This window comes from Camponotus vicinus, unplaced genomic scaffold (genome assembly GCF_025532165.1).
Source record: "Camponotus vicinus isolate PSW18456_S1 unplaced genomic scaffold, iyCamVici1.0 SCAF_14, whole genome shotgun sequence".
Lineage (NCBI taxonomy): Eukaryota > Metazoa > Arthropoda > Insecta > Hymenoptera > Formicidae > Camponotus > Camponotus vicinus.
This window is the reverse complement of record NW_028141950.1, coordinates 7580983-7602274: the sequence shown is the minus strand read 5'-3', so window position 1 is coordinate 7602274 and position 21292 is coordinate 7580983. Positions and strand designations below refer to the sequence as shown.

The window sequence follows — 21292 nt, the reverse complement described above, 5'->3', positions numbered from 1 at the left end:
AGCGCGACGACTCTCCTCCGCAGTACTTTCGCCATGTTCGCGCCGGACGAGCGGCCCGTCGTCCTCTTGCTGCGATAGTGAGGCTCCCCGAGTTCAGGAGAGGATCGTCGTCCTTCGTCTTCGTCCTCGCGAGGAGCGATCAGGAGGAAAGGAGGAGCGCCAATAAATATAGGGAGGGCCTCCGCGGTCCCGCCATGGCGGGCCCGTATCTGTCGCCCCTCGGGCCCCAAGCTGACTTGTTAACCGAGTACATGTTCGGCCGCCGTCGTCAGGTCAGTGTACGTTTCTCTTCATTTCATATTCAACCCTCGTCAGCGTGTCGAGCGACGTCCGGGCGTCGTTGATCGAGTGCACCAGCTTGGGAATTTGGTACCCGGTTAACGCTGTCAGATTCTTGGGAAATATCGTGGGACTCCGTTTCTTGAATAAAAAAAAGATAAAGATAAATACTTGGGTATCTTGGATATTTGTTCAGACACTCTCAATCTTTTTAGAGGTTTTTTTACGATTTTTACGAGGTAAAATATTGAAACATTGAAAAATGTGAAAATAAAAAATAAAATTTGGAGATAATTCAATTTTATTTCATTTTTTATTAAATGCGTAAAAATTATGAAATTAAATGTCTAACGACAAGTAATGATGTTCGTAGAAAAAAAGATGGCTTCGATACGATAAATGAAAAAAATATTTAATATTTTACTATAATAAATAGCTTGGAAAAAAAGTCTACAATATACATGTAATTACATATAAAATAAGTCCACACACATATGCTTTCCTCTTGTATAATCTCTATTCGTATAAAAAAAATAATAAGAAGAGTAATTAAAAAGTAATTAGAAGAAAATATAATTTTCGCATCATTCTTTTCAGAAAAATTGAAATTTGAAGAAGTGAAAAAAATTATTAATCATTATGTAATCATTTTAAATTTGATAAAATATGAAAACAATTTTTCTCATTTCTTTAAATTTTGTTTTTTCTAAAAAAAGGATGCAAAAATTATTTTCCAATTTTTCACTCTTTTATAAATAAGAAGAATTGAAAAATTTATATAAAAAAGACAAAGAATTGAAAAATAATTTTTGCATCATTTTTTTCTTTAAAGCAAAATTTGGAAAAGTGAAAAAATATATTATTATTGAAAAAGGAAAAAAGAAATATATATAAAGTGTGATTTTGTTATCATGCGCTGCGCGATTAAAAACCGTTAAATATTCTAATAAAATATGTAAGATTAGAAGAATTTTGACGATTAAAAATCGCTAAATATTTTAATAAAATATGTAAGATTAGAAGAATTTTGGCGACATATGTGACATTCGAATTTTCGTAACTTTTTCAAGCAGAGACGCAATCGAACAACATTCACGCCGCAACAGCTGCAGGAATTGGAATCTCTCTTCCAGAAAACGCATTATCCCGACGTTTTCCTTAGAGAGGAAGTCGCACTTCGGATATCACTCTCGGAAGCACGTGTTCAGGTGAATTTACCTTGCGACCACTTTGTTGATTTCACTTACTTAATTAGTTCTTTTATTTATTATATTAACGCTTTTTCCTTTCCCTTCGAGCTTCTATCTAATAATGTAATTATATACAAGTCAGTTTTCCCAGTGGAATTAAAAACGTATTACCTCAAAATTTCATTACAAATATCTAATTAATTAACGAACGAAACACGCTATTAAAAAAGACGAAAAATGAGAGATAAAAACGTAGGACTTTACACGCAAAGAGAAATTTTTACTTATAGTGAAAAATTTTAATTTTAATCGAAAAGTGTTGATTCGGAGATGATTTTTAATTTGATCAAAAAAGAAAATTAAAGAGAAAACAATTTTCTTTAGAAGAGAGGAGCTTTATAAATCTTTAATCTAAAAAATTTTAATATTAAGCGAATAGTGTTGATTCGGAGATGATTTTTAATTTGATCAAAAAAGAAAATTAAAGAAAAAACAATTTTCTTTAGAAAAGAGGAGCTTTATAAATCTTTAGTCCAAACAATTTTAATTTTAAGCGAAAAGTATTGATTCGGAGATGATTTTTAATTTAATTTAAAAAAAATTAAAGAAAAAATAATTTTCTTTAGAAGAGAGAAGCTTTATAAATCTTTAGTCCAAACAATTTTAATTTTAAGCGAATGCTGTTGATTCGGAGATGATTTTTAATTTAATTAAAAAAAAATTAAAGAAAAAACAATTTTCTTTAGAAGAGAGAAGCTTTATAAATCTTTAGTCCAAACAATTTTAATTTTAAGCGAAAAGTGTTGATTCGGAGATGATTTTTAATTTGATCAAAAAAGAAAATTAAAGAAAAAACAATTTTCTTTAGAAAAGAAGAGCTTTATAAATCTTTAATCTAAAAAATTTTAATTTTAAGCGAATAATGTTGATTCGGAGATGATTTTTAATTTGATCAAAAAAGAAAATTAAAGAAAAAACAATTTTCTTTAGAAAAGAGGAGCTTTATGAATCTTTAATCTAAAAAATTTTAATTTTAAGCCAATAGTGTTGATTCGGAGATGATTTTTAATTTGATCAAAAAAGAAAATTAAAGAAAAAAACAATTTTCTTTAGAAGAGAGGAGCTTTATAAATCTTTAGTCCAAACAATTTTAATTTTAAGCGAAATGTATTGATTCGGAGATGATTTTTAATTTGATTAAAAAAAAATTAAAAAACAAAAAACAATTTTCTTTAGAACAGAGGAGCTTTATAAATCTTTAGTCCAAACAATTTTAAGCGAAAAGTATTGATTCGGAGATGATTTTTAATTTGATTAAAAAAAAATTAAAAACAAAAAACAATTTTCTTTAGGAGAGAGGAGCTTTATAAATCTTTAGTCCAAATAATTTTAATTTTAAGCGAAAAGTGTTGATTCGGAGATGATTTTTAATTTTATAAAAAAAAAAAAAAAAACAAATTTCTTTAGAAAGAAGGAGCTTTATAAATCTTTAATCCATAATATTGACGATAAAATTTAAACATTCTTAATTTCAATATTTGGCTTAGAAAGACGCACATCGCTCTTTTATCTGGAAAACTATCCGAGATAAAAGGTAATGCTCGCTTTTGCTTTCTCGGCTCGCAGACATCCAAAGGGTTAAGAAAACTTACAACCTCAAAATCTACGAAATACGGGCATCTCTCCCCAACGGGGAATTACTTCATTCCCTAAAACCGTTCACTAATTAAAGCCCAAATAAACTATTCCGCGAAAAACACGCGCGGTTTATTCGCTTTCCGAATCCGCTAAACTTTGATTAATGGCGTCAATTTATTTCGGTGCATCTAATTTTCTCTATTGACCGCATTGACATTTCATACATTACACACAAATATTATGCAATATACGTTTATAATAAAATATCAAATACGTACAGAATATCATGCGAGTCGATGTATATCTTTCGATTTAATTATGAAAGAAAACTAGAAACATATAAATAGTTATTATAATCTTTTTATGTTATTTTATATGCAATTTTTTCAATATTATATTTTTTGCGTATCTAAATATTTATTTATCCTCTAAAACTTATATGTGTTTCGAAATAAAATTGCTACATCACGCATTTCGAAATTTCTTTTTTTTTCAAGAAGAAAAGTGATCTTTCTCTGACTGTTTTTATTTTTAAAAAAATAATTAATTAAATAAAAAGTTAATTTTTTGTAATTTTGTAATTTGATTATACAACAAGCGGATGTGATATTATTTTAAATCAATAATCACCCTAAATCTTTGACCAATTAATTAATTTTTTCCCCTGTACAATAACAGAAATCAACGGAGCAACGGGCTTCAATCGAGTCAACTCAGTCGCGCAGATGTTTCGATTCATTAATTGATATCAGAATACGAACAAAACTCGTCGATCTGCGATCGTATCACAAAGGCCGCGCATCTGGCCATAGGATAGCGGCTATTACGCGCCTGGGCCATTGTGCGAAAACGATTAGGCGAACGCTGATGAAATGACCGGGCAAATCTGTGCAAGGAATACACAAGTGGATGCGAAAGAAAGAAAGAGAGAGACTCGGAAGTTCATCAAGTAAATTCGATTAATGCTTTCGAGTCTCGTCAGCCGCGAATCTCGTTAGAATGCGTAAAGGGTCAACTATACGGGATCTTAAGTAAATTGGCAGTGGTTGCAGCACAGAATCCCCGCGACGGATTTAATCGATACGCGAGGGTAATTTTGTCGCGCAAACACAATCATATTTTCTAAGAGATGAGATATTCTTTTTCTTTCTTTTTTTTTTTTTAGATAGATTGTACAGCAGAAAGTCGATGACAAGTCAGAAGCAGGGTTGGGAAGTAACGCGTTACTTGTAACGCCGTTATCGTTATAGTTACTTTTTTTTGGTAACGGACTGGTAACGGCGTTACATTTTTTTTTCTGTAACTGTAACGATAACGTAGTTACATTTTTTTAGTAACGATAACGAATTTAACAGTTACTTTTACCGTTACTTTTCATATTTTGAAAATACTTATGACATCGTATTTCTGTCATATTCAATTTTTAGTCATCGACCGACATTTATATAAAATTCGATAATATTTCGGATGAAATTTATTGCTCTGAGAGGTGTCTGTGAAGCTGATACGACAATCTACGAATTTAAAAAAAATACTAAAAGTTCTGATAGCACTTTTCATAGTTCTACAGTTCTTGATAAAAATTAAAGAGTTCCGCATTCCTTATATTAAAAAATCGAAATCGAAAAAATGTCGTGCTAACTTCGCGAATCTAGCACGACACTCTTCCCTCTAAAGAACCAAAACGCGTTGAATATTATTATTTTTAGCAAGAGTTTCCAATAATTCTGCTATAGTTCAGCCTATATATGCAATTTCAGACCGATATTTCAATAATTAATAATTTTTTATGAATTTTTAATGTCCTCGACCAGCACGACACTTAGTAAAAATATATCGTGTTGATGATTTTCCGTAGTTTTAACGGCAGTTCTGGACAGTTTTACAAAAGTTCTATTCTTTAGAAACATTTTTTAAGCAGAGAGATTTTTTAAATAATTATTTATAAAATAGTAAACTGTCGGAACTCTGCGTAAAAATGTTTCTAAAGAATAGAACTTTTATAAAACCGTCCAGAACTGCCGTTAAAAATACGGAAAATTATTAGCACGACACATTTTCACTAATTGTCGTGCTGGTCAAGAACATTAAAAATTCATAAAAAATTATTAATTTTTGGAATATCGATCTGAAATTGCATATATAGGCTGAACTATAGCAGAACTGTCGGGAACTCTTGCTAAAAATAATATTCAACGCGTTTTGGTACTTTGGAGGGAAGAGTGTCGTGCTAGATTCGCGAAGTTAGCACATTCTTTCGATTTCGATTTTTTAATATAAGGAATGCCGAACTCTTTTTAATTTTTATCAGGAACTGTAGAACTATGAAAAGTGCTATCAGAACTCTTAGTATTTTTTGGAAATTCATAGATTGTCCTGCCAGCTTCACAGACATCTCTGGAGCGATTAATGACATCATTGGTCAATCACAGTTATTTCATTCTTCTGAGGAATGGATGTGATTGGCCAGCTTTTAAGTTTGACGTAATATCGGACGAAAGCACAAAAAGAATGTAAATTTAACTGTATTTATAAATTTAAATTTAAATTAAAATTTTTTTACATGTGATGTTAAGTGCTTTAAAATCTATATCTCCTTAAATTTTTTACGGTTTTGTAAATTTAAAATAAAGAATTTGTTGCTTTTATATTAATATTTTAATAAAAAATATTACCAAAGTAAATTTTTTATTTAATTCTATCTTGTTTTAACATTAAAAGTAACAGGAAAAGTAACGAACTGTTACTTTTGAAGTAACGGTAACGGTAACTAGTTACTTTTAAAAATAAGTAACTAATAACGGTAACGAGTTACTTTTTTTACTCGGTAACGAGTAACGGTAACGAGTTATTTTTAAAAAGTAACTTTCCCATCCCTGGTCAGAAGTGCAGAAGTCTTTTAATTGGGGTTGCCCAAGATTCAAAACAAGACAATATTCATAAAATAAATTTAAATCTCGATCTTGAGTAAATCGATCTTTATAGCAAAAATCTCGTTGTGTATTGTCTGATTTTATTAACAAGTTTTATCTAATGTTGAACGATTGTTTAAAATAATATATTTAACATGATTTTTATTATATAATTTAGAATAAAAAATTACTAATATTTATGTCATTTGTTCATTTAAAAAAATATATATATTTTTTATTAATATAAATTATTATATATTTTTTATTAATATAAATATTTTTATTTATTAAATAAAATTCGTATATCATATAGTGATATTTTCTCATCTAATTTACAAATGTATATCTTAGCTTTTCTTTAAAAATAATCTTGACATTTTTATTTTATTAATCTTTGTATTGTCCTGATAATTAATTTTGTTATAAATTCTCAGAATTCAAGACAGGACAAGACAATATCAAGATTAGTCTTGGTGCAACCCTATTTTTAATTAAAACCGTTTAAAAGACGCATTTTCCCTGCGACACCAAAATTCTTATTTTTGACGTTCGGAATTTTCGAAAATAATTTGCGATCATTTCTGAATCTTAAGATAATCTTGTCTTAGAAGTAACATATCGAATATACACACATGGGACACGATTGTCCTGATCATATCGTTGTAACGTTCAAACGCCTCCAAGAGGGGTTGAAGCGTTGAAGGGGTGAAGGGGCGAGATTACGGCAACGATCGGTGAGATGAGTCGGTTCCTCCGCAGGTATGGTTTCAAAACAGACGGGCAAAGTGGAGAAAGCAAGCTCGGTTACAATTGCTGCAGGACGCGTGGAGAATGCGATGCTTGGGCTTAGGAAGCGCCACGCCGTTGCTGCTCGGCCGACCACCCCCCGTCAGTCCCAGTGGCCTCACCACCGAGAGGACCACCATCGACGCGTCTTCCTCCACTTCGCCGTCGTCCTCGTCGGCCCTCACGGGTTCGCCGACCGCGAGCGACAAGCTGCCCGAGACCGGCAGTTCCGTGTCAGTCTGCAGAGACTTCAGAATCCTGCCCCCGCCCCCGCCCGGGTAAGTGTTCCTAATTAAAAAAAAAATATTTAGCTATTTTTTATAAAATATATAAAAAATAGCTTAATATTTTTCTTTAATTACTTTATAATCTCACCTTTCATCCAGATAAATTTATAATGAAACAATCCTTATCTTATCTTACCCGGCAAAAACAGTACGTGAAATCCACGTTATTACCACGTAGACTAATATCGTTGAATCCACGTGGATATTCGAGTGGATAATCCGCTCAAAAACGGTACTAGAATCTACGTGGAATCTATGTGAAAATTTCATGAACTTTCGAGACATATTACTTTTTTCATTTTTGATAAGTGAATACCTTGGACATTTATAAAAGTATATAAATACACTCAGCCATAAGAATAATTTTATTTTTATTTATATTTTATTTTTAATATACGCAATAAATAGGCTATCTTCCATTTATCCGTTTAATTTCAAATAATCTGTTCCATATTCTGAATCCCAACAAGCGATCCAGATTATTAAACAAATTATTTTAAATTAAATCAGTTTATTAAATTAAACTGACTAAAGGACCGTCTACAATGAAAATAATATCGGTGGAGTGGACGGTGGAGTAAAGCGTAAGACTAGGAGTAATGCGAAATGGAAAAGAACCATTCGCTTACGCCTTACTCCACCGTCCACTCCACCAATATTACTTCCATCGTAGACGGTCCTTAAAAGAAAAAATAAACTTCGGATCGTGTTAGTATCAGTTCTTTATATACACTTTATGACGAAAAGTTGAATACGAGTTAGCTAATTTGATGCAGCGCCGCATAGCGGCAAAGCGAGGAAGCATATTCTATATACATATGTACTATTACATATTTAGAAACATACAGATATAATCATTTTTTTAGCAAACTTTTTTATCTTTCTGAAAGATTTCAAATACAATATTGCAAATACAATATTATATAAAATATAAATATTATAATATTATAATATAATTATAAAAAACATGATGCAGGTATATTTCTGAAATATTTCAGATACAAAATTACAATTGAAAAATTTTAATAAAATATCTTTTAACATTACAATATTACCGAGTCGTTGAATGATTAATCATAATTTCAATAGAAATATCCACATGAAATCTACATTGATATTTCGAGAATAAAGTACCTCGATGTAATAATGAAAAAAGAAAGTTGTATCCACGTAGATAATTCGTGGATAAATCTGCATCCACGTAAGCCACGTAAAATACGTGGATTCGACGAGGATGTGACGTAACTGTTTTTGTCGGATAGACACTTCACTTTTCGTCTTCATCTAGACGAATCCCGAGATTATCTAAGGAGAACACTAGTCGTTTCTTCCAGATATTCGGTACCTTGCGACAAGTCGCCCGACAGGATCAAGTGCCGATGCGGGACGCCGCCGAGGATCTGCTCGAGTCCGGTGGACATCCTGGCGACGAGGGAGCGGCCGCAGGAAGCCGAGATGGACCTCACTCTCAAGGGCCACCATCATGCGTCTACTAGGCAGGTCGCCACCTTGTTCCATCATCATGTAGCGAGCAGTCCCCAGCAAAACCTGGACGAGCCTTTAGACGTCACTCTAAACAGCGGCAAGAACAACTGAGAGCGAGGGGATGAATCGAATGATGGCGATGACTTTTAATCCCTTGAAATTCTCTGATCCTCTCCTCGAGTGCGTATGATGTGTATATCAAATGTTAAGATTTCTTCCTTTTCATTCTTCTTTTTTTTTCCAAACATCGTTTTCTTCATTTCTTCTTTTTTAATCATCTCTCTCCCCCCCCTCTCTATCTCTCATCGTATGACGTGTATGTCAAATGTTAAGATTTCTTCCTTTTCATTCTTCATTTTTCTTTTCTTCGCTTTTTTTCTTTCTTTTCATTCTTTATTTTTTCTTTTCTTCATTTCTTTATTTTTTAAAAATAGTTTTCTTCCTTTTTAAATCATCTCTCTCTCTCTCTCTCTCTCTCGAATCGTATGATGTGTATGTCAAATGTTAAGATTTATTCCTTTTTATTCTTCATTTTCTCTTTTCTTCACTTTTTTCTTCCTTTTCATTCTTCATTTTTTAAAAATTGCTTTCTTCTTTTTTTAATCGTCTCTCTTTCTCTCTCGAATCGTATGATGTGTATGTCAAATGTTAAGATTTCTTCCTTTTCATTCTTCATTTTCTCTTTTCTTCCTTTTCATTTTTTAAAAATCGTTTTCTTCTTCTCATCATGTTTTAATCGTCTCTCTCTCTCTTTCGAATCGTATGATGTGTATGTCAAATGTTAAGATTTCTTCCTTTTCATTCTTCATTTTTTAAAAATCGTTTTCTTCTTTTCTTCATTTTTTAATCGTCTCTCTTTCTCTCGAATCGTATGATGTATATGTCAAATGTTAAGATTTCTTCCTTTTCATTCTTCATTTTCTCTTTTCTTCCTTTTCATTTTTTAAAAATCGTTTTCTTCTTCTCTTCTTTTTTTAATCGTCTCTTTCTGTCCCTCGAATTTTTCGTGTTCTTCTCGAAATTCATTTGTCGCACACTGTGATCGTAACTTAATTTTAATAATACGTATAATAAATTCACGCAATTAAGAATTAAATCCACAAATCCGGATTATACTCGTTATATCGATAATGTCGATCTAAAAGAAAAGAATCTATCGATCTAAAAAAAAGAAAGAGATATTGAATGTTTGAATCAGAAAGAAAATATCGCAACGTATCCCCCCCCCCCCCATGATGCTCTTTATCGTTATACATATTTTTTTAATCGTTAGATTTATTATTTGTATTATATTGAAGGAGAGTGTAATTTATAGCAACGCAAAAAAAATATTTAAAAGACGAGTGTGTCGTCTTTTCGGATGTAACACTGGGATGTGCAGTGATTACAGATCGCAATGTGATCGAGAATGAAGTATTTTTAAAGCAATATTTTATAACAATAATTAGACGCTAAATATATCTTTCAAGATATCCCAGCTGACAGGACTCGTAATCGAAAATTTTCATGTAAAAAAAAAAGAAAGCAAGTGAGTACGATTAATTTTTCATCATTAAATCTGAAATTTATATATTAATCTGTTGTTTGGCAACTATAACATCACGATACATTCTCTTGCGAATTTCGAATATCTTGTTAATAAATTTGTTAATTATCTGTACATAACTTTCCCCCCTACATTTATTATTAAACAACAAAAATTTCTTTCATCCTTTTGAGCAAAGATACAGTGTTAAAAAGATCGTAATTAGAAAAAAAATTGATTGATTTTATTCGCCAAGCATTTTATCTTTGTAGAAAAATTGCTATTTATTAGTATTACTGTCTAGAGAAAAATTAGTGATTTCTTGTACAAAGTTTAATATGTATTTCTTATACGAAAGGAACTGAAAGGGATTAAGTGATAAAAGTGCAAAGACTTTTATCCGAATGCAGTTTCATAAATCGAGATTACGAAATTGCATTCGAATAAATCGTAATTAATATCCACAAAAATTAAATTTGACGCATCGTCATCTAGATATTCTGCGCGTGCACAATTTTTATCTGTAAAAATTTTCAAGGATGAGACGAACGAAGGACTGAAAACTGAATTTTTTTTCTGTATAAAAAAAATAGTAGTTTCGTTTAATGCGTTCTAACGTCGATAACGATTAATCGAGGGAATAACTCTTTATTAATCGCGTCAGAGGACAACGTATGGATTTTTTTTAGATCTATACGTGTAAGATAAACAACTTGTACAGTCGGGTGCGTTAATGGTGTCCGGTTGCATTTACATATGTACAGGGTGTCCTAGACCACCCGTACACTCCTTTTCTTTCAAAAACTAGCATTTTAGAGAAAAACGTTTTCGACAAAAATTGTATGGTTTTGAGGGGAACATAAGATGGTGTCATTGGTTTGACCTTGCATGGCATCGTTAAGGTGAGGTCAAGGACACCTTTAATTTCTTAAATGGAACCACCTATTTTTTATTGCACATTCTTATAGCTTATGTCGAGAGCTTTCCAAAACACTATAATAAAGTATTTTTTCATCAAGTACTTTTCGAGTTATAAGGCTTGAAATAATTTCTTAATTTTACATAAACCATAAAATATCTAGTAAAATATTCATTTTTCGATTATCTTACCGTAATACTTTTATGTACAAAATAATGAGAGGAATCAATTGGTGTAAAGAAAACACAAAATTGTTTCGAAAAAAAAAAATGTAATTTGCAATTAACAATTACATTTTTTCTTCGAAACAACTATGTGTTTTCTTTACACCAATTGATTCCTCTCATTATTTTGTACATAAAACTATTAAGGTAAGATAATCGAAAAATGAATATTTTACTAGATATTTTATGGTTTATGTAAAATTAAGAAATTATTTCAAGCCTTATAACTCGAAAAGTACTTGATGAAAAAATACTTTATTATAGTGTTTTGGAAAGCTCTCGACATAAGCTATAAGAATATGCAATAAAAAATAGGTGGTTCCACTTAAGAAATTAAAGGTGTCCTTGACCTCACCTTAACGATGCCATCCAAGGTCAAACCAATGACACCATCTTATGTTCCCCTCAAAACCATACAATTTTTGTCGAAAACGTTTTTCTCTAAAATGCTTAGTTTTTGAAAGAAAAGGGGTGTACGGGTGGTCTAGGACACCCTGTATATTCAAGTTTTCTTATAATATACATAAAAGTCGTATGTTTTACAAAATTAATTATGCTTTAATTATTTCATACTCGCGAAAAACAAAGAGAGTATTCTTGTGAATACGTATCGGAGTCCATCATTATATAACGTACCCAATTGCACGTATAATTATAAATATTATTTACACAAATTGAATTATAAAATGCATTCGCACATCTTCCAATTCGCGCCTGCGAGCGCGATGCAATGACTGAGAGTAGAAAAGAATTTTTTTCTCATATCCTCCTTTTTAGTTGTTATGCTAGTTTTTCATAAGGAAACGCAAAGTGTTAACACTGTACATAGATTTGACATATATATATATATATATATATAAAATTATAATTTATATATAAATAAATGAATAAAAAAAATAAAAATATAATGCAACACTCAAATATTTAGAATATATTTGTTTTAGGAATAAAATATTAATCGCTAATGTCGAATATGTTTTCTGTTTGTTCTACACCTTTCCCATTTAAAAAAGTAAAACATATAAGTCCTTATTTAAATATTTTGATACCGCACATTTCCAATTTTATAAAAAATATAATTATGTTTTCTGTTAAAGTAAAATAGATATAATATTGATATATTTAAATAAAATTTATAAATATTTTAATAATAATCTCTAATTAAACATCTAAAATGAGGAACAGAAAAAATCAAATTAAAATTATATTTCTTTAATTATTTACCTTTTCCTTTAAAATAATCTCTAAATTATTAAACAGCTCTTTCATCTCCGGTATTATATTTAAGTAATAATTTCATTTTTTCAATTTCTTGCCTAAATAAACACTTTACAATTCAATTATTTCTTATGGTATATCTGAAATAATGGCTGAAAGATACATATTTAAATTTCAACTATATTTTTATTTTAGTATACATAAAACAAATGTGTACCTTTTATTGTTACTTCATATAAATATAGATATAGACCAACTATAACTATGTAAGAAATAATTGGATCGCATGTAAAATGTTTATTTAGCCAAGAACTATAATTAAATAATATAATAATAATGATATAATATAATAAATGATATATTATTATATATATATATATATATATATATATATATATTATATTAATTATGGTTTTTTCCTTTGGCTAATAAAATATTATGTTGCTGATACAGCTTTTAATGTACTAAAGTTTAATCATTGTTTATGTCAATAATATGTGCGCATTTTCTCTTTTCGCGTTCCCTTCTTATATTTATTGTCAATAAATTTAAAATATTTAAAATATTTGTCATAAAATATTTAATTTATTAATTTATTTTACTAAATAAAAGTAACCAATTTTTTATATTAATATTAAAGATTTTGTAATTTTTGAACATAATACAATGTATTTGAAAATTGTAATTTTTTAATATATTCAACATATTCGAACAATTTGTTAAAATATATTGTAATGACAGATATAATTATTTACTTGTTATTATTAGAATTTATAAATGAAAAATAGCGATAGAAAATTATAATTCTCTTTGTTATTTCTCATCCAAACTTCTAATTGCGTTATGATAATTCTTTCAAAGCTTAAATTCGAAGTTTAATATGTTAAGATTCTTGTCCAATAATTTCTCATTGTGTGCGAAAGGTATATTATAAATAACAAGACCTTTGTAAAATAATTTTGTATTTAATTCAGAATGTTGTTACTTTTTCTCAGCTTTTTTCGTACTCTTCTTTTCTGCACCGCCAGTTTTAACCTTCTTGGTTTTCTTTTTTAATCTGTAAAACGCGTCTGTCCGCAATTTATTTCTTATTTGCCTTGCTTTACGCAGCTTGAAACGATCAAAATCACAAAGTGCTGCACGCTGAAACAAGAAGATTCCTTCACTTAGAATGCACCAAAATATGGCAAAGTATATTTTATTAAAATTGCGACTATGTCATCAGAATTAAATTAGCATCAATCGAAATCAGCCGGCAATTCCTATCAATAATATTGGTTCATCATATATATTTAGACTATTTCATAGAAGTCTAGTATAACATGAAACTTCGCATATCTTTTCTTTCTTTTAATAAGAAATTTAAAGTTACATCAGAGCATTAGTTTTTAAATCAGATATGAATGCAACATCATTATTTATTATAAATAATGTTTATATTAATTGATGATAAAATTGGCGAATTTTTCGAATTACCTTCTTTTTGGCTTCAACTTTTCTGGCCCACATTGTTTGTTTCCATAATTCATTGATATCAGCTGCCTCCCATGCTTTACGTACGACACGAGTGGATCCAGAGAATGGGAAACGTATTCGGAATTTTGTCAAGTGAAGCTCATTAAGCCTCATTTCACAACGAGGTACACCTGTTGATGGGCCATCGACCAAAACCTTAAAAAGAATAAAAAATTAAATTCGGAATTCTAATAAAACTATTACAGAAATCACAATAATTATGCAATCAGAAGCAAGTTGGCATCATTAAAATCAGCCGGCATTTCCTATCATATTTACTGGTTCATCATTTAGGTCAAGTATAATAAAAAGAATAGGAAAACATGAAAATGAAGTAATTCGCAGTAAGCTATGCTTATTGTAATTAAGAAAAGACAAATGTTAGCGACAAGACAATTTTTCAGGGAACAGCCTTTATCTATCTTTGTTATAGATCGGAGAATAATTATAGTTATTATTTGTGTGTAAACCTTGCAATATTATCTGTAACCAACACACGATTGTAATCAACAATCTAGTGTTTTATCACCAACATCTTTTACTATGAACCTACTGCAAATCATTTCATATTACAATTATTTATATTGCAAAGTTTAAATACAATTTAATAAAAAAAAATATTATTCTTACCCGATTCTGATCAATAATATCAACGATGGTGACAAGTTTGCCCTGGTGAGGCCCATCGCCCACATAGGCCACACGGCCTGACTGCACAAATCTCTGAAACGGCTGTTAATGAAAGAAATGAACAGTATTAGTGGTGGCTCGTAATCCATATTAATCTGTAACTTTATAAATTAATTATAATATTTTATATATTAATATTAATTAATTATTATATATATATTATATATTAATAAATTATTATCATTTATTCATTAATTAAAATTGCAATATTTTATATATTAATTATAATTGTATTTTGGAAATAAATTCTAGTAGCGACATTAGAACTTCACATTGCATATGTATTCTTCTAATCGAGAATTATAAGAGAAATACAGTATAAAACAATGTGAAAGAGCTCTATTTACACAATAAAATTCGAAAGATTCATCAAATATATATAAAATAGACAAATTAAAAATATAATTAAAATCATTAGAAAAATTATAAGAATTAAAAATATAATTTTTAATTCCCGATTTAAAAAATTAAATAAGAATTTGCTATAAAACGTGCATTTCTTAAGCTACATATTTAAAAATATAGCATCTAGGATTCCAGAGGACATCCTGTGCCACATGTGATTAATAAGTTCGTGGGACGAGGAGGTTAAGCCTCGCGATAATTTCGCGTGAGATCCTCGCGTTGCTCGAAAATAATAAAATTCGAACATGATAGCGCGAGAGAAGCGAAAATCGTGAAAAAATTAATGCCGTTCATTACGATTTTATCACGACGATATAATATCGCCGAATTTCAACGAATTTCGCTTTCTATTCACTTACCATGATTTTCCGGAAGCGAAAGAACCATGCAAGAGAAAAGTGGATAAACCGCGGCCACTGCTACCAACTGTCACATTCCAGCGAGTAGTAATTTCTAGTGGCGTTTTCGAATGAACTAGACGTCGTTGACCAATCACAGCCGTTCTTCTGAAGATGTAACTATGCATTGACCAATCACAGCCGTTCTTCTGAAGATGTAACTATGCATTGACCAATCACAGCCGTTCTTCTGAAGATGTAACTATGCATTGACCAATCACAGCCGTTCTTCTGAAGATGTAACTATGCATTGACCAATCACAGCCGTTCTTCTGAAGATGTAACTATGCATTGACCAATCACAGCCGTTTTTTTGAAGAATGAACCTTTCATTGACCAATCACAGCTTTAGTCTCGATCTACGATAGGTAATTTAAGTCCTAAGCCTTAAAAAATTGACCAATCACAGGCAAGTATGAAGAGAAGCTTTCACTTTTCACGAAACCGCAGAACGCAGAGCATTGCAGAGGACAGGTCTATTATACAGGACACAATTATATTATACTATTCCGTAAATAAATAAATAATTATTTTAATTCTTTTTTATATATATAATATATATATATATTATACAATCTCATTGGTTTTTAACGAATAAAAAAATTTTTTAAGTAATTTAAAAAATTACTAAACCATATATTGAGACCTCATTTCATAAGTTGCTTTCTATTTACACTCAATTTATTGATGTTTTTAACAAATAAAATATTTAAGGAATTTAAAAAATGATTAAACCATATAAGACCTCATTTCATAAGTTGCTTTCCATTTACACTCAGTTTATTGATATTTTTAACGAATAAAAAATACATAAGATTTATATGTTTCTATCATTTTTCAGGGAATGGATTTTTGCATGAAGTATATGGATCCTATCGCTACAGAAATAACATCAAATTTAAAGTACGAGGAACTTTTTGGACCAGAGATTGGTCCAGAAAATCCATTCAAAATACAGCAGCAGTATACAGATGAAAATATGCTTTCTGGATATGTAGAATATGCATATATTAACCCTTTTCAGTTTGAAAATCAAAGAAGAACATTTGCTAGATATGGTAATATAAACATTATATTTTATATATAAAATTTACCTCTTTGATTAATTCCTTTTGATTGGAATAGCTTCTTTAATATGAATCATACAAGATATAAATGAGAACTTCAAAAAGTTTTATATTTCCTAAATATAAATTATAATATTAACGTAGCGAAAAAGAAGATTTATTCAGATTTTGTAATTCTTGTATGATTTTATATCAAAGAGGAGTTATGAGTGATTCAAATGCTAAATTATACAAGTCCATCCAAATTCTGTTTCAAGTTATTAGTAGATTTGAAGTGTGGATAATGATCAGCCATAATTATACTGAAATTGTCTGTTTTCAAAGAGAATCAGACTTGTAGTTAAATTATTTATATATGTATTTGTAGTAAAAGCAAATGCAAAAGTCATTATTATTCAAACTTTTATCTATGAAACTTATAACTTAGCAGCTGAGTCACTTGTATAAGAAATATAATTATATAAAAAAATAAATATAATTATATAAATAAATATAATTATATAATTATATAAATATAATTATATAAATAAATCATAGGATACATGTACACAAAAGCAATAAACAAAAATATTCAGAATAGTTTTTTTTGTGTATCCTTCAATATCTAATATTTAAATTTAAATCAAATATACTTATTTATTTCTTAAATTCAAATCAATATATCTAAATATTTTGCTTTTTTTTCAGGATATGCATCAGATCTAGCTGTAGATGGTAGTGCAGATGAAGGCAAAGTGATAATTGGCTCAAAAGAGGCTGCCAAAGAATCAGATGGCAAAATTGTTTTTGAAAATACTAATCTAAAAGCATTGGATAAACAAAAGAGGCGTAGAAATTGCGATATTATACCTTTCAGATGTAGAAGGTTTTCAGGGACCATGGGGAGGACATGAAAAACGAATATTAAAGCCAACCAAAGAAGAAACTATTGAGTTGGAAGTAATATTAAGTAAACAAAGAAAAAGGGAAAAACAGACAGAGGAAAAACTATTTGAAGAAGAAACAATATTACATAGTAATATCTTTGTTAGATATTCTTATAAGATACAGAATTGCTATTTTCTCCCATATAAAGATATAATTTATTCTGTCGCTACTAAATAATTTAAATGAAACTTTAATAGATAAAAATCTTAAGCCAACATAAGTAATGATTTCATTGATAAAAATTTTAAGAAGATGCTTAAATTTTTAAGAAGATTCTTTATTTTGAATATTTTCATAAAAGAAGACAATTACGCTGATAAAAATTTTTTTATGGAAAATTTTTTTTGGAAAATTTATAATACTTGATTTTATATTTTAGTCAAAGACAAAAGTTTACGAGTTTGGGATTGGTATTACTTTATTATCAGCAAAGGATTATTTTCAAAAAATCAAATTAATTAATAAATTGTTTTTTATATAGGGATACTCCAGTAGACGTGAAATGCATAGCCGGCCCATCGATGCATTCGATGCCAGCCGTAACACTATCGCTAGATGAAAAATGGCTCACATGCCAAAGTATGGATAATCAGATCGTAACATCCTCGCTGAATAGATTCACAATAAATCGAAAAAAGACCTTCACGGTCGCTGGATACGCGTACGGTTTAAGTTTCTCTCCAGATATGAGGTGATTTATTATATAAAAAAGGTTTTCGACATAATTTGAAATATCTTCTTTTTGTTGAGAATATTATACACAAGTTTTGATACAAATAGAACATTTTAGAATTAAAAATGCAAATTTTTTTTTTGCAAAAATATTGAATATCATTTTTCACAATGCTCCAAATTTTAATATTTGTTATTAATTCATGACTTGAGTAAACATAATAAAATAATAATATAATGACATATATATACATTGAAATTAATAATATTGCCCATCTTGCATATTTTTTACACTTTGCACTATTACATATGTACATTTATTTTATATAAAAGCATATTTAATAAAGTATTAACGTTTTTTTTTTCCAGAAAACAGCTACTTGGTATCGAGCAATGCAGATGGAAAATGTTACATATGGGATTGGAAAACAACGAAATTGAATAAAAAGTGGAAAGCACATGATGGAGTCTGCAGCAATGTCTTGTGGCATCCGCACGAAGAAGATTCGTCTTCTAAGCTCGTTACAGCTAATTGGAACGGAAAAATTAAATATTGGGATTAATAGATTACTTTATATTTCAATTTTTAGAGCTTTATTTTGTATGAAATTATTTTGTATTATTTTGTTTGCTTTTTGCATTTTAGATCAAAATATACATAATAAATTATTTATTACATAAATGTATATTTATTATAAATGTACATAATAAATCACTATTTTATTCGTGCAAATCCCTCATCTAATTTTGATGAATAAAAAATAATAATTGCAATCATTTCTTTACACTTGCAATAAGTATCATTTTCTGTATTAAATGTCAAAAAATTAGAATTAATAATTTAGAATTAATAATAATATTGCATTTATTCATTTCATATATATCATTTAATTTGTTCATTTTGCTTACATTTTTTACATTCAAATTTTTTGCCAACATAAAGGCAGGTTTTCACTTGACGTCTTCCAGCCTCAAAAGACATCACGTGACTAAAAATAAAGATATCAATTCGTCATTTTCTGGTCACGTGATGTCTTTTGGCGTCACATGAAAACCTACCCTAAAGTGTATTTTGAAGCTTGAATCAGCTGTTCCGCTCCAGCTGTGCTGCTTTTGATTGACAATACATCAAGAAAGAAAATATAAATAAAAGAAAATATATATATATATGAATAATTTTTCAATATTCCTAAAAAATACATTGGGAAAACAAAGTCTAAATTGAAACGCATACACAATCTGCCAAGAATTATCTTTGACGTGAATTTCCTATGCAATAATGACAGTGGTTTATGACTAGAGATACAAGATTTCAGGTTTGCAGAATTAGACACAATTTATATATATAAAAAAAAAAATGAATCTGACGGCTGTAAAAATTTTTGGAGACTCGAGAGCTGCGAGATACGTGCTTGACAGAAGGACGCACGTGTTATTGTTCGGTGACGCGAAGAGAATGCAAGCAAGGTGTAAAAGCCAAAAGATAACGTCCAAAGCTATTGAGAGAAATAGATATCAAAAATCGGAAGAACCTATTGGAATATATGGCTATTGCTTGTTGGCAAGTAATACTACAAATATATTTATTATATACGTGTTATATAATTTATTGTAAAAATTTGTACAAATCATAGTGATATAAAAATGACTCAAGTTTGTGAAAATAAAAATTCATGAAATGAATAATAAAATAAAAATTTATGAAATAAATAATAAAAATAAATAAAAATTTATGAAATGAATAATATACCTTATTAATTAATATACTGTAAATCTGTGCATAAAAGAAACATTAAAATTTAGAAAAATTTGATGTAGAATTTATATAATTTTCTATCATAAAACTGCTTAATAAATAAATAAATATAAATTATACGTCAGATTGCAATATATTAATTTTATAAATATAGCAAAGAAAAATATATATATATATATATATAAAAATATAATTTGTAATAATTTATAATATTTTTTAATGAAGAAATTATTATGTTTGACTTTTATTATTTTATTGGTAATTTTTAATTTTCATATTTTTACATGTAATTTCTATATCACAGGGTATACCTATTGCTACTTTTGCACTTGGCACATGGCAAATTAAGAGATGGCTGTGGAAGCTGGATTTAATAAAAACTCTGGAACATCGTACTTCTGCGGAGCCAATGGATTTGCCATCTGAGTAATATTTTATGATGCTTTTTATTGTACGTACTCTGTTCACTATAGGCATTTCATAGAGATATTTTCTTTCCAGTTTAGAAGAACTGAAGAATAAGGAATATTATTGTGTAAAGGTGAGAGGAAAATTTTTGTATGAAAAGGAATTTTTGATGGGGCCTAGAAGTCTTATTCTAGATGGAGAAGCTGTGAGTGAAAAAGGCGGAGGAGTATTTGCTCGCAAGTCGAGTACAGGATATTATGTGATTACACCTTTTAAACTGGAAGATCGGGAGTAATTGCACTTTGCTTTATTAATTATTGAAAGATCTTTTTTTTATTGTATGCTATAGATTTAATTAATAATTGTTTCAGTTTGACCATCATGGTAAATCGTGGATGGATCCCTAAAAATGATCGTACATCATATAAAATGGAAGACAAAATTACAGATTCCATGGAAATCGTCGGCATTTTTAGAAAAACTGAAAATCGACCTCCATTTGTACCTGCCAATGCTCCCACAAAAGGGGTATGGCATTACAGGTATAAAGATTGCAATATAATATTTATTTAATCGATATGTATAGCAAAATTATATTAAAGAAATTTTTAATGATTCTAGGAATTTTTTTTTCTAGTAAAACGTTAAACATTCATATTTATTGTAGGGATTTAGATGCAATGGCAAAGGTAGCAGAAACAGAACCTGTATATATAGAATTATTGTCTGGATATAACACACGACGAGGACCGATTGGTGGCCAAACAAGAATAACTTTAAGAAACGAACATTTAAGTTATATAATCACCTGGTACGGGTTGTGCGGCGCTACAGGCTATATGTGGTTTCGATATTTTGTGCAGAAATTACCTCTTGCTTAGTTGCATTTTTTTTAGAAACAGAAAAGGAAGATTTATCTGAAACATATGTAAAAATATGTGAGAAGAAGAGAGAGAAAAAGTGTATAAAATATACATGTATATTATCGTAA

The 21292-nt window shown here is 29.4% G+C and overlaps 3 protein-coding genes and 1 pseudogene across 6 annotated transcripts; 3 read left to right on the top strand and 1 right to left on the bottom strand.

Annotated features, from left to right (window-relative positions):
• On the top strand, positions 1-10949 carry LOC145965339 (uncharacterized). The gene is made up of 4 exons (XM_083088799.1): positions 1-272; positions 1353-1487; positions 6779-7083; positions 8427-10949. The coding sequence occupies exons 1-4, from the start codon at positions 195-197 to the stop codon at positions 8686-8688; spliced, it is 780 nt and encodes a 259-aa protein (XP_082944925.1). The 5' UTR covers positions 1-194; the 3' UTR covers positions 8689-10949.
• Positions 10950-13408: 2459 nt separating this feature from the next.
• Rpl14 (ribosomal protein L14) lies at positions 13409-15513 on the bottom strand. The gene is made up of 4 exons (XM_083088798.1): positions 15433-15513; positions 14609-14710; positions 13940-14134; positions 13409-13606 (listed from the first exon to the last, which is right to left on the bottom strand). The coding sequence occupies exons 1-4, from the start codon at positions 15433-15435 to the stop codon at positions 13445-13447; spliced, it is 462 nt and encodes a 153-aa protein (XP_082944924.1). The 5' UTR covers positions 15436-15513; the 3' UTR covers positions 13409-13444.
• A 370-nt stretch (positions 15514-15883) lies between these two features.
• LOC145965002 (pre-mRNA-processing factor 17-like) lies at positions 15884-18841 on the top strand (annotated as a pseudogene). The gene is made up of 5 exons (XR_014436588.1): positions 15884-15945; positions 16313-16529; positions 17226-17553; positions 17947-18156; positions 18514-18841. The product of XR_014436588.1 is annotated as a pre-mRNA-processing factor 17-like (transcript).
• Positions 18842-19206: 365 nt separating this feature from the next.
• On the top strand, positions 19207-21292 carry Surf1 (surfeit locus protein 1). Of its 3 annotated transcripts, XM_083088796.1 has the most exons (6): positions 19207-19453; positions 19526-19698; positions 20198-20319; positions 20395-20592; positions 20673-20843; positions 20969-21292. In XM_083088796.1, the coding sequence occupies exons 2-6, from the start codon at positions 19594-19596 to the stop codon at positions 21180-21182; spliced, it is 810 nt and encodes a 269-aa protein (XP_082944922.1). In that variant the 5' UTR covers positions 19207-19453; positions 19526-19593; the 3' UTR covers positions 21183-21292. The 3 variants fall into 3 exon arrangements, with proteins under 3 accessions (XP_082944922.1, XP_082944921.1, XP_082944923.1); XM_083088795.1 differs by having other exon boundaries at positions 19207-19698; XM_083088797.1 differs by lacking the exon at positions 19207-19453 and having other exon boundaries at positions 19550-19702.